The following is a 13,691-nucleotide window of genomic DNA, read 5'->3' as shown; positions in this document are numbered from 1 at the left end:
GGTCCCAGCCACAGCCAGTAGCTCTCACCCAAAGCTGTACACCAGGCAGAGCAGTACCAGGGTGCTGGGGCCGGGACGAGGCCAGGCGTGATTCCTGCCTGCAGGAGAGAAAGGAGCTGTTAGCACATCTGCATCTCTCAGAGCCCCTGGCTGTGTGCTGCTCCAGGCCCCAGTGCCACTCCCAGGGCCATCAGCCGCCCCCGCCTGGCCTGGGAGTGACAGTGCCATGGGGGATGGTGCCAGGCACTGTGAAGCAGGCCGACCCCAGGTGGGCTGGGGCCAGGCACTGTGGGAGTGGACAGTGTCATGGGGGCTGCTGCCAGGGGCTGTGGGGCAGACATGCCATGGACTCCATTTTCCCTACCCTTAAAGGGCTAGACAACGACTTCAGCGAGGATGAGCCCAGTCCTGCAGTGAAGGGTGACTCCCAGGGCAAATGCCCAGCCACGCAATCACTGGCCATCCAGGGCCTGCATAGCACTTGTGCCCCTGAGGCCAGCCAGCAGGTGCTGCTGCGCCGTTCCGGAGGGTAGGTAAGTGCCCAGCCTGTCACAGTGCAGCTGAGAGCACACGGTAGGGAACGAAGCATGCCAAGGCAGTAACAGTAGCATGCAGGGCTCGGCAGATAACTCCAGGAGAAAGTTGCAGGCTGGGTTGGAAATAATAAGAGAAGAAAACTAAGAATGGCCAGACTGGGTCAGACTGACGGTCCACCCAGCTGCGTGTCCCGTCTTCCAACAGCAGCCAGTGCCAGGTGCCCCAGAGGCAAGAACCGAGCAGGGAATCATCAGGTGATTCACTCCATTGCCCGTTCCCAGCTTCTGACAGACAGAGGCTAGGGACACCGTGCCTGTCCAACCTGGTGAATAGGCACTGGTAGACCTAACCTCCCTGGATGTAGCTAGTTATAGTCCTGTACCTAGTTACAACGTCCTGTGGCAGTGAGTTCCACAGGCTGTGTGTTCTGTGAAAATTACTTTCTTTCATGTGTTTTATACTCTGCTGCCTTTTACAGATGGTGACTTCTAGCACTTGTGTTATGAGGAGTAATAACAGTTCCCCATTTACCTTTTCCACATCAGGATTTTATAGACCTCTACTGTATTCTCTCTCCAGTTGTCTCTTTGCCAAGGCGACAGTCTCAGTTTTATTAATCTCTCCTCCAATGACAGCCATTCCATCCCTAATCATTTCTGTTACCCTTTCCTGAACCTTTTTCTTCATGTATATATATACATAGAGAGAGACATGGCAACCACATCTGCAGGCAGTAGTCAAGATGTGGGTGTACCATGGACTCATATAGCAGCAATATGATTCTCTAGTCCTTTCTTAACAATTCCCACTGGCTTATTCACATTTTTGGCTGCTGCTGCACATTCACAGAATCCTAGAGCGCTAGAACTGGAAGAGACCGCAGGGTCATCAAGTCCAGGCTCCTGCCCTCGCATTGGGAGGATGCTTTCAGAGAACTCTCCCCAGTGCCTCCCAGATCTCTCCTCCAACGGGAGACAGCTGGTTCCACCCCTCACCCATACGTGGCACTGGGACGATGTTTTCCAATGGGCGTCACTTTGCATTTCTCAGCAGCGAATTTCATCTGCCTCTTTGCTGCCCACTCACCCAGGTCTGTGAGTTCCCTTTGCTGCCCTTTGTGATCTACCTGGGACTCAGATAGGTTTGGAGGGTGGGGGGAAGGGGACTGGGAGCTGAACTCTCACCCCTGCCATCCTGGGCGACCTCCCCCTCATACTGGGCACTGTGCACTGCTCGCCTTTGCCTGGTGCTGAGCAGCATGCGCTGCTGGGGCGTCACGGCTGAGGCCTGGGCACTGGTGAAGACCAGCAGCTGGACTGGGCTGAACACCACCTGGGATTGGGGGGAACAGATTACAGCATGCCTAGCACAGGAGACTTGCTGGGCCATCAACACTGCCCCAGGGCTACCCCACCCCTGCACTTACACTCTGCCTGCAACTTCTGCCCATGGGGGGGATCCCACCCTTCCACCCCCCATGCTCTGCCCACAGGAATCCCCATCCCCCATTACTCTGCCCACAGGGATCCCACCCATCCACCCCCCCATGCTCTGCCCACAGAGATCCCCTGCCCCACTGCCCTGCCCACAGGGATCCCACCCTTCTGTCCCCCATGCTCTGCCCACAGGGATCCCACCCTTCCACCCCCCATGCTCTGCCCACAGGGATCCCACCCTTCCACCCCCCATGCTCTGCCCACAGAGATCCCCTGCCCCACTGCCCTGCCCACAGGGATCCCACCCTTCCACCCCCCATGCTCTGCCCACAGAGATCCCCTGCCCCACTGCCCTGCCCACAGGGATCCCACCCTTCCACCCCCATGCTCTGCCCACAGAGATCCCACCCTTCCACCCCCCATGCTCTGCCCACAGAGATCCCCTGCCCCACTGCCCTGCCCACAGGGATCCCACCCTTCCACCCCCCATGCTCTGCCCACAGAGATCCCACCCTTCCACCCCCCATGCTCTGCCCACAGAGATCCCCTGCCCCACTGCCCTGCCCACAGGGATCCCACCCTTCCACCCCCCATGCTCTGCCCACAGGGATCCCACCCTTCCACCCCCCATGCTCTGCCCACAGAGATCCCCTGCCCCACTGCCCTGCCCACAGGGATCCCACCCTTCCACCCCCCATGCTCTGCCCACAGAGATCCCCTGCCCCACTGCCCTGCCCACAGGGATCCCACCCTTCCACCCCCCATGCTCTGCCCACAGAGATCCCACCCTTCCACCCCCCATGCTCTGCCCACAGAGATCCCCTGCCCCACTGCCCTGCCCACAGGGATCCCACCCTTCCACCCCCCATGCTCTGCCCACAGGAATCCCACCCTTCCACACCCCATGCTCTGCCCACAGGGATCCCACCCTTCCACCCCCCATGCTCTGCCCACAGAGATCCCCTGCCCCACTGCCCTGCCCACAGGGATCCCACCCTTCCACCCCCCATGCTCTGCCCACAGAGATCCCACCCTTCCACCCCCCATGCTCTGCCCACAGAGATCCCCTGCCCCACTGCCCTGCCCACAGGGATCCCACCCTTCCACCCCCCATGCTCTGCCCACAGAGATCCCCTGCCCCACTGCCCTGCCCACAGGGATCCCACCCTTCTGTCCCCCCCCATGCTCTGCCCACAGGGATCCCACCCTTCCGCCCCCCCCATGCTCTGCCCACAGGGATCCCACCCTTCCGCCCCCCCCCATGCTCTGCCCACAGGAATCCCACCCTTCCGTCCCCCCCAATGCTCTGCCCACAGGGATTCCCCACCCCCATGTTCTGCCCACAGGGATCCCCCACCCCCCATGCTCTGCCCACAGGAATCCCACCCTTCCGTCCCCCCCATGCTCTGCCCACAGGGATTCCCCACCCCCATGTTCTGCCCACAGGGATCCCACCCCCTGCCCCCTATGCTCTGTTCATGGGCAGGTCCCAACCTTCAGCTCCTCAAGCTCAGCTCCTTTGCTCCAGGCAGAATGTGGCTCTGTGACCAATGACACTGGCCTTGGGGGCACAAGCAGGGCTGTGACTTACAGCAAATTTGGGTGCTGGTATCATCGTGATGCCCAACGGGGTCAGCGCTTGGATGTGCTCTGGGATGAGCGCAGACAGGGCAATACCCTGGAGCCCAGCTAGGGAGAGACCCAGTGCAGGGCTGGTTACAGCACCTCACTTCTCCTCCCAAAGGGAGCTGCGCACCAGAGACTAACCCAGGTGGGACTGAGCTAGGGGGCCCAGAGCACTCAGCCAGTGTGCTGGCATTGGGTGGGGCCACACAGGGGTCGGGGGCCAGGGCAAAACCTGCAACTGAGCCGCCTCTCCTTCCCCAGCAAACTGCCACCAGGGCTTCCAGGCACATGGGCCCAGGGGGCTGAGCAGATGCAGGGCCAGGGGGGTTCCAGGCACATGGGCCCAGGGGGCTGAGCAGATGCAGTGGCCAGAGGGGGTCCCAGGCACATGGGCCCAGGGGGATGAGCAGATGCAGGGCCAGGGGGCTGAGCAGATGCAGGGCCAGTGGGGTTCCAGGCACATGGGCCCAGGGGGCTGAGCAGATGCAGGGCCAGGGGGGTTCCAGGCACATAGGCCCAGGGGGATGAGCAGATGCAGGGCCAGGGGGTTTCCAGGCACATGGGCCCAGGGGGATGAGCAGATGCAGGGCCAGGGGGGTTCCAGGCACATGGGCCCAGGGGGACGAGCAGATGCAGTGGCCAGAGGGGGTCCCAGGCACATGGGCCCAGGGGGCTGAGCAGATGCAGGGGCCAGAGGGGGTCCCAGGCACATGGGCCCAGTGGGCTGAGTGGATGCAGGGGCTGGGGGGGTTCCAGGCACATGGGCCCAGCGGGCTGAGTGGATGCAGGGGCCGGGAGGGGGAGCAGTTCCAGGGACGTAGGCCCAGGGGGTTGAGCGGATGCAGGGGCCAGGAGGGGGAGCAGTTCCAGGGACGTAGGCCCAGGGGGTTGAGTGGATGCAGTGGCCAGAGGGGGTTCCAGGCACATAGGCCCAGGGGGTTGAGCGGATGCAGGGGCCGGGAGGGGGGAGTGGTTCCAGGCACGTGGGCCCACAGGGCTGAGCAGATGCAGGGGGCTGGGGTTCCCGGCTCGTTGGTCTGTGGCTCTGGCCTGTGCTGCTCTTACACGTAGGGGATGCTGGGAGTTGCATGGCACTTGCCAACTGGTTCAGAGCATAAGGCCCATTGTCGCACTCTTCTGCTGCAATGTCCCCTTGGTCCTGGCCTACCACTGCTTTCCCCAGAGCCCCACTGCCTGGCCCTGCTCACCCACCAGTGTTCCAATCTCCATGAAGATTTCAGGGCCCCAGCTGCTTACAGGACCAAATGCTGAGTGGTCCATCAGCAGCTCCGCCAGCACCTCTAGCTGCTTCTCTGAGCAGCTGAGCTTCAGGGAACCCAGGAACAGGGCAGCCTGGCTGTGGGAGATGGGATCACAGCTCAGGTCACGCTCAACCCCCCAGACTCACAACCTCCATCACCCACCAATGGCCAGCTGAGACAGGTGTGGCACACAACCTGCCATGGATGACACCCAGCACCACCCTCAACAAGTGCCCCCAGGCTGGTGCTGGAGCCCTGGGCCACCACACGCCCCATCAGTAGCAACCCCCAATCGCCTCTTGTTCCGTGGCTGCTGGATTCAGAGTGCCACAAGCTCCTGTGGCTGGGACTCTGAACGCCGGCTCCCAAGGGTGCCCTGGCACATTCCCTCCCCGGCTGCTGCCCCAGTCCCATACCTGAGCTCCTTGCTGTTCAGCATCCGCATCTCATCAGCATGGAGACCACACAGGAGGTGCCCGAGGGCAGCCAGCTCTGGGAGCGGCAGGCCCTGCACACTCAGCCTGCTCTGGCGCAGAAAGCTGGAGACTGTTGCTCTCGTCTGAGGGGAGAACCGCCATGGTCAGTGTGGCCCAGCACAGCCCCCTGGCCCACAGCCAGACCCACACTCTGCAGGCAGCACTGCTTGGCTCCAGCTCACTCTCCATGAGCCAAGGTGGGGCCAGGGGCTGCTGAGGGACAGGGGCTGGGCTGCTTGCCATGGCCCAGGGGCACGCACTGAGCCTCACCTGTCTTGCTGTCCAGCCTTCCAGGGCCCCCAGGACAGAGAGAGCCCCCCAGTTGGAGAGCTCCAGCTGCTGCAGCTCCTTCTCGCTCAGCTGGGTGGCCAGCAGGCCCAGCTGCAGGACATGAACTGGCTGCATGGGCCGGGCAGCTCCAAACAGCTGCATGGCATGAAGGACAGCACGTAGCGAGCAGGGTGCCCCTCCCCTGCTGATCCTGGCTCCCCTGACTCCCCATGAGCACAGCTCCCACATCCTCTGTGAGCATGGCTCTACCCAGCACAGCCCCCGCTTCCCTCCTACGCACACGGCTCCCCCTTCCTCCCCCCCGCCAGCATGTCTCTCCCTTCCCCACCCCCCAGCCCAGCCCCTTTCCTGTGAGAACAGCTCCCCCTTCACCCCCCAAGAGCACAGCTCCCCCTTTCCCAGGATCAGCCCCAGGCGCTGCTGACTGCCCCACTCAGTGAGACTGGACCCCCACATGCTTCTGTGCCTCCCTGAGCTTGGAACCTCAAAGCTCCCCACTCCCTGCCCACTCACACCCTTCAGCAGGTACCACTGTCAGCCTGCCCATGGCCCCAGCGGCTGCAGCCAGGCTCTGGCCACCTCGCTCCACCTCGGCTGCCTGCTCGTCTCTCACCTGCTTAGCTTTGCCCAGAGCAGCGCGGAGCTGCTCAGGAGAAAGTGCAGGGTCCTGACTGATGAGGCCCAGGCAGCCCTCGAAGTGGGTCAGGGCCATACCGGTGATCTGTGCTGCGCTGCAGGCCGCAGGGAACGTGGCGTGTCAGCGCAGGCGGGAACAGGATCTGCCGAGACGGGAGTGTGAGCACCCAGCCACGGCAGTGCCGCACATCACCCGCAGACACTGCAGGGCAGGGCAGTGTGTCTGGCCCTGCCAGAGCCCACCCCAGGGAGGACACAGACTGCGGCACGCTGGGGGGGGGCCTGCCCTGGGCAGGCAGGAGGGTGCGGCGTCAGCACGGGGAGGCGGGAAGGGTACATGGACTGTGCTTTGGGGTGTCTGGGGAGGTGGCACAGGGCCAGGCAGCAGCAGCGCAAGTAGGGTCATGTGACCCCGCAGTCTCACCTGCCACACCTGCTGGGCTGCTCATCACCAGCCAGGCCACCAGTGCCTCCTTTCGGCTCCTCATCCTTCCCTGGCTGCCCACGGGGTGGCACAGGCGGCCCTGCTCACTCTGCTCCCACTCCCTCTGGCTCTGCAGCAGCTGCTCCAGAGTGTCTTTGCTCAGCACCTCCTAGGGATACACACCAGCCGGGCGTGCTCAGCACGGGACATGTGGGGAGGCACGTCCCACTGAGCACAGGACAGGTGGGGCAGCACGCAAGGCAGTGGGTGGGGGGCAAGGGAAGAGCAACAAGTGGGGGATGGGAAGGGCAACAGGTGGGGGGATGGGCAGGGCAATGAGTGGGGGGTGGGCATAGGGACAGGCAGGGCAGCAAGTGGGGGGACAGGTGGGGAGATGGGAAGGAAGATCAAGGAGAGGGGTTTAAGAGTTTGGGGTAGGAACCCCATTAGAAAGACGTCCCAAGTGTGACTGCCTGGGCTAGGGGGTCTTTTCCAACTTGGGCAGTGGCAGTGAACTACCCCCGCCTCCGGGTCAGGGTATCTGTGACTCTGGGAAGTTTTAAGGTAAAGCCTGGGTATAGGCAAGGTGTTTCTAAGTCTCTGCGGGGCCCCACTTTGTGCACTCAAAGTGTGGAGTGGGGAAGGAACCCCCGACACAGGGAGACACACGCAGGACATCTTGTTGGGCACCCTAAGCTCTTAAACCCCCCTCGGGAGAGAGCTTAGACACAAAATAACTAATTCCATAGCTGACCTTCCAGAGAAAGGCGTGCATATGCACAGACCCTCTTCAGGGCACAGACATCAAATCATTTGAGAAAACCCGAACGTTCACAAAACAAGAGAAAAGTAAATCATGGGTTGCGCAAAAAGAAAGCTGCTTCTCTGGGATTTAGCTTAAAAGTTACAGGAGACATCATCGCGTCAATCAACAGCACAAAAGCAAATACAGAGCAGAGTAGCCAACCAATTTTCAAATGACCATAGCTCAAACGCACTGAACCACACGTTTCCCTGTAGGGCTGATTTTGTGACGGTCAGGATATTTCTGATTTTTCATTCCTATTGCATGGGAGATGTCTCCCTCTGCCCTCCATAGAGAAAAAAGCCCCGAAAGCTGCAATTGTTCCCAGTTTAAACAAAGCTACTTCACTCCCATTGGCTCCCCTGGGATTTAGGTTACTCAGGCAGATTAACCCCATCCTTATACTCATTCATGACCCCATCCCTAGAGGTTTCTAAGTCCCGGCTTGACATAGTAATGGTTGGGATGATTTAGTTGGGGTTGATCCTGCTTCAGGCAGGGGGCTGGACTCCATGACTCTAGAGTCCTCTTCCGGCCCTAGGATTTTATGAACCTATGACAGGCAGGACAACAGCTGGGGGGGAAGGGCAGAACAATGAGTGGGGGTGGATGGGTAGCAAGATGGGGGGAGAATGAGCAGGACATTCTGGGCGGAGGGACAGGCAGGATGATGGGAGCGGGGAGGAGCAGAATGATGGGTGGGGGGGACAGGCAGGATGACGGATGAGGGAAATGCTCAGGAAGAAGGGTGAGGGTGATGGGCAGGACAGGCAGGTGTGATGGGGTTCGGGGTCCCCCTGCACTGCACCCCATCTGCTGGCAGGAGTGACTCTCACTCAGCAGGTACAACAGGAGGTTTATTAGGCAACAGATGCCCAGTTTCTCACAGAAGCGACAGTACAGCAGCCAGAGACAGTCCTTCCAACCCGTCCTGGGGAGAAGACCCCGAGGGGTGCCCCTCTGGGGTGTAGCTTTCCCCCTCCTGAGGCTGGCTGCCTTCCAGCTCTCTCTTCCCCTCGCCTCTAACTGCCGCCCCCGATTCAAACCCAGCTCGGCTCCTCCCTCCTCTTTGTTCAGAGCAGAGGTGTTACCTGCCAGTGGTAGCCCCAGGGTCATCCTTAGCCACTGGGAGCTGCTCTGCTTGCCTCTCACATCCAGCCTGACTTACACTTGCACTCCCCCCACTCCACCACATCTCTCCCCCCTTCCAGACCGAACTGAGCGGGGTCACTTAGCCAGTGACCTGGGGAAGTTCGGGGCCCTCCCTGCGTGACAGGGCATCAGCTATGGTGTTGTTGTTCCCCTTCACATGGACCACCTCCATGTCATAGTCCTGCAGGAGCAGACCCACTGCAGGAGCTTGGCGTTGGCCCCTTTCATGTGATGCAGCCAGGTCAGGGGTGAGTGATCGGTGTACACGGTGAAACGCCGTCCAAACAGGTACGGCTGCAGGTTCCCCAGCGCCCACACCATGGCCAGACATTCCTTCTCTATGGCTGCGTAGTTCTGCTCCCGGGGCAGCAGCTTCTTTCTCAGGTACACGATGGGGTGTTTCTCCCCTTTGTCTTTCACCTGCATTAGCACATCCTCCAGCCCCACGTCTGAGGCATTGGTGAACACCAGGAAGGGTTTGTTGAAGTCTGGATTTGCCAGCACTGGGGTCCTGACCAGAGCCTCCTTCAGCGCGCAGAGGGCCTCCTGGCACTGCTCAGACCAGACCACCTTGCCAGGCTTTCCCTTTTTACACAGCTCCATGGGGGGGCTGCGATGGAGCTAAAGTGGGGCACAAACCTCCGGTAGTACCCCGCCATCCCAATGAAGGCCTGGACCTGCTTCTTAGTCTGGGGTGTTGGCCAATCTCTGACAGCCTCCACTTTAGCTGGCTCTGGCTTTAAGCAGCCGCTGCCCACCTTGTGGCCCAGGTAGGTCACCTCAGCCATTCCCACCTTGCACTTCCCTGCCTTGATAGTCAGACCAGCCTTCTGGAGTCGGTCCAGCACCTGCTTGACTTGGGACACATGGTCCTCCCACGTCTGGCTGAAGATGCAAATGTTGTCCATGTAAGTCAGGGCAAAGCTCTCCATCCCTTTCAGTAGCTGGTCCACCAGACGCTGGAAGGTAGCGGGTGCCCCCTTGAGGCCAAAGGGCAGGACCAGGAACTCGTAGAGCCCCACAGGGGTGATGAAAGCCGACTTGAGCCGGGCATCTTCGTCTAATGGCACTTGCCAGTACCCCTTGGTGAGGTCTATGGTGGTGAGGTAACGGGCTCCCCCCAACTTGTCTAAAAGGTCATCAGGCCTGGGCATGGGGTAGGCGTCCGATACAGTGATGGCGTTAAGCTTGCCATAGTCCACACAAAACTGAACAGACCCATCTTTTTTAGGGACTAACACCACGGGAGAGGCCCAGGGGCTGGAGGAGGGTTGGATCACCCCCAGAGCCAGCATGTCTTCAACCTCCCGCTCTATGTCCTGAGCCGTCTTCCCTGTGGCTCTGAATGGCACACACTTGATAGGGGCGTGGGTGCCTGTCTCTATTCGGTGGACAGCTAGGTCAGTGCGTCCGGGTCTGTCTGAGAACAGCTGTTGGTGTGAATGCAGCACCTCCTTGATCTCCATCTGCTGGGCAGGGGTCAGCTGGTCTGAGAGGGGAATAGACTCCAGCAAGGAGCCGGCTCCAGTCCTTGTGAGCAAATCCACCAAGGGATCATCCCCCTGCCCCTCCCAGTGTCTGCACATGGCCAGCACCAAGTTCTCTCTGTCCCAGTAAGGTTTCATCATGTTCACATGATAGACCCGGTGGCTGTGGGCCCGGTTTGACAGTTCCACCACATAATTCACGTCATTTAGCTGTTTGACGACCTTGAAGGGCCCATCCCAGGCCACTTGCAGCTTGTTCCGCCGCTCAGGTACAAGGACCATCACTTGGTCCCCGGTGGCATAGGCTTGGGCCCAGGTGTTACGGTCATACCAGACCTTTTGCTTCCTTTGGGCCATGGAGAGGTTCTCCCTGGCCAGGCCCATGAGCTCGGTGAGTTTTTCCCGGAAGGTCAGTACATACTGTACCACTGACTCCCCTTCAGGAGAGGCCGTCCCCTCCCACTCTTCTCTGAGCAAGTCCAAGGGTCCCCGTACCCTCCTTCCGTACAGCAGCTCAAACGGGGAGAACCCCATGGATTCCTGGGGCACCGCCCTGTATGCAAACAGCAGGTGGGGTAAGTACTTGTCCCAGTCATGGGGGTATTGATTCATGAAGGTTCTCAGCATCTGCTTCAGAGTCCCATTGAACCTCTCCACCAGCCCATTGGTCTGTGGGTGGTAGGCTGTGGCCCAGGTGTGCCGGACCCCACACTTGTCCTACAAGCTTTGCAGCAGGGCCGACATGAAGTTGGACCCCTGATCTGTGAGGACCTCCTTGGGGAACCCCACTCTGCTGAAAATGGACAGCTGTGCATCCGCCACGGTGTCAGTGTCGACAGAGGCCACTGCTTCTGGGTATCGCGTGGCAAAATCTACCACCACCAAAATATATTTCTTCCCCGAACGCGTTGCCTTGCTGAAGGGTCCCACTATGTCCATAGTCACTTTCTGGAAAGGCTCCTCTATGATGGGCAGTGGCCTCAGGGCAGCTTTCCCCTTGTCTCGGGTCTTCCCCACCCTCTGGCAGGGATCGCAGGACAGGCAATATAGATGGACAGCTGCAAAGATCCCAGGCCAAAAAAAGTTCTGTAACAACCTTCTCCTGGTGCGGTGGATCCCCTGGTGTCCTGCGAGCGGGACATCATGGGCTAGGTGCAGCAACCTGCGCCGGTACTTTTGGGGAACCACCAGTTGCCTCTGGACCTTCCATGGCTCCGCTTTGCGTCTGGGAGCCCATTCCCAGTACAGGAATCCCTTTTCCCACAGGAATCTCTCCCTGCAGCCCTCCCCCACCTGTGGAGCTGGGCTGAAACTGGCCAGTTCCCTCAGCTTCTGCAAGGAGGGGTCTCTCTGCTGCTCTGCCTGGAACTCTTCGGCTGGGGCAGGGGCGGATGCTCCTTCCCCATCCCTGCCTGGCTCCAGCACCCCTGGCCTGTGAGATCTGGTTTTTAGGGGCCCCCTTTCTCTCAGGGTTGGCCTCTGTGGCTCCTGTGACTTTGGCTGGACCTGTACCCCTGAATCTGGGGAGCGCACCCCTCGTTTTCTTTGGCTACGGGTCAGGACCAGGTCACGAGGGCGTTCACCTGGCCAGTTCTCCAGGTCACCCCCCATCAGTACATCCGCCGGCAAATGGCTGTGCACGCCCACTTCCTTGGGGCCTTCCTTCTTCCCCCATTTCAGGTGCACCCTTGCCGTGGGCACCTTGAAAGGGGTCCCATCAATTCCTGTTATCGTCAGGTGGGAATTGGGTATCGTGCGGCCCGGTGCCACCATCCTGGGTTGGGCCAGCGTCACGTCAGCGCCTGTGTCCCAGAACCCTGTGACTTTTTCCCGTCTACCTCGAGGTGTTTGAGACACTTGCTCCGCAGAGGCATTGCCGCCCCCACTCTGTAAACTGACCTCTGAGCATTTGGTCCCCCTGAGGAGCTGGTCTGTGGGGCGGACTCGGCCCAATCCGAGTGCCCACTGTCAGCACCACCCGCCTTGGCCGCCAGCCCCTCTGGCTTCTGGGACTCCACCCAATTGACTCCATGACCCCCCGGCCTGCTCAACCTGTCTGGGAGCTTGGGGCACTGGGCTGCTCTGCGCCCCTTTCGCCCACAGCGATAACAGCCTGGGTCTTGTTGTGTCCCTCAGGCCGACTGCTCTGTCCAGGCTCTGCTTGGCTCCCTGGGGGGTGGGTGGCCGGCCCCTCTTTCCTGGGCTCACCCAAGAGGTGGTCCCCTCTGTCATACGGTCAGGAACCGGTCTCTCTGAGATTCTCGGTCTCTCCGGGACTCCCTCTCCCTCCGGGACTCCCTCTCTTTGTGGGTCTCACTTTCAAACCTGGCCCAGCTGTTTGTGAAGTCATCTGCCAGTTTCCCTGCATTGTGTGAATCCCCAGGCTTCCGGTCCACGAGCCACACCCTCAGGTCAGGTGAGCACATCTCGTAGAATTGCTCCAGGACCGCCAGCTCGATCAGGTCCTCTACGGACTGGACTCCCATCCTGAATACCCACTTCCGGTAGTATTGCCTCAGGCGGGAGGTTGTATCTACATAGGTTTCCTCTGGCTTTTTCTGCGCCTCCTGGAACTTCTTCTTGTACATCTCCGGAGTCAGCCCGAACTTATGCAGCAGGGCCTGTTTGAACCGTTCATAGTCCCCAGGCTGCAGCCCCTCCAGCTGGCTGAGCACCGCTGCGGCCTTCTGGCCCAGCAAGCGGGTGAGGTGCTGGAGCCACTCAGCTGGGGGAACCTCGTGCAACTCACAGGCTCGCTCAAAGGCGGTAAGGAACTCGTCCATGTCCCCTGGGTCCTGACACTGGGCCAGCACGCGCGTCTCCAAGTGACTGGCCACCCTGAGCCGTCTGGCCCTCTCCCCGCTTACCGCAGCTGGGGCCTCTTGGCGTCTCGCCTCTGCCATGGCCCGCTCATGCTCCCGCTCTCGCTCTCTCTCCTCCCGCTCTCTCTCTTGTAGCTGGCACTCGTGCTCACGCTCTCTTTCCCGTTCCTGGCGCTCACGTTCCCTCTGCCGTTCCTGGGCTTCCAGTTCCTTTAATCTCATCTCGAGCTCCAGCCGTCGCAGCTCTGCGGCGGGGGACTCTGCCCGCGATGGACCACCGCTAGCTGAGCGCGACCTGGCGGGCACCGTGTGTGTCTGACGGCGTTGAGCCCCCACTCCTGTCGGAGAATCCAAAATGCTTCCCGAGGCTGACCGGCCACTTTCTGCCGGGACAGGCTCTGCCCCCCTGGATCGGTCATTCTCTTCCAGCTGGGCAATCAGCTGGGCTTTGGTCACCTTCCCCACAGTCAGGCCCCTCTCTCTGCACAGCCCCGCTAGCTCTGCCTTCAGGAGTCGGGTATAATCCATCTCCCCGCTGTCTCCCGGGGTATCCGCTCACCAGCAGCAGCTGCAGGAATTGCTCTGTTCCCCCTCCGGCTGTTGTGAGGCTCCTTCCTTCTCTTGCGCTCAGTCAGCCACTGCTGGGAGCTCATCCGTGGGTGCAGTGCATCCCACTTCTGGCACCAGTGTGATGGAGTTCAGGGGTCCCCCTGCACTGCACCCCATCCGCTGGCAGG

The 13,691-nt window shown here is 60.6% G+C and overlaps 1 protein-coding gene across 1 annotated transcript in view; it reads right to left on the bottom strand.

Moving 5' to 3' along the window:
• Window positions 1-24: 24 nt before the first annotated feature.
• The window catches only part of STRC (stereocilin), a 48,365-nt gene continuing 34,698 nt past the window's right edge, over window positions 25-13,691 (bottom strand). Inside the window, 9 exon segments of the mRNA XM_075007225.1 lie at window positions 25-98; window positions 1,722-1,869; window positions 3,565-3,662; window positions 4,808-4,956; window positions 5,278-5,420; window positions 5,608-5,763; window positions 6,242-6,384; window positions 6,387-6,407; window positions 6,689-6,857. Of these exon segments, the coding sequence (XP_074863326.1) occupies window positions 25-98; window positions 1,722-1,869; window positions 3,565-3,662; window positions 4,808-4,956; window positions 5,278-5,420; window positions 5,608-5,763; window positions 6,242-6,384; window positions 6,387-6,407; window positions 6,689-6,857 (1,101 nt within the window).

The sequence above is a fragment of the Carettochelys insculpta genome, chromosome 12 (assembly GCF_033958435.1).
Source record: "Carettochelys insculpta isolate YL-2023 chromosome 12, ASM3395843v1, whole genome shotgun sequence".
Lineage (NCBI taxonomy): Eukaryota > Metazoa > Chordata > Testudines > Carettochelyidae > Carettochelys > Carettochelys insculpta.
Note: the sequence above shows the minus strand (reverse complement) of the source record. Positions and strands in the feature narration are given on the sequence as shown.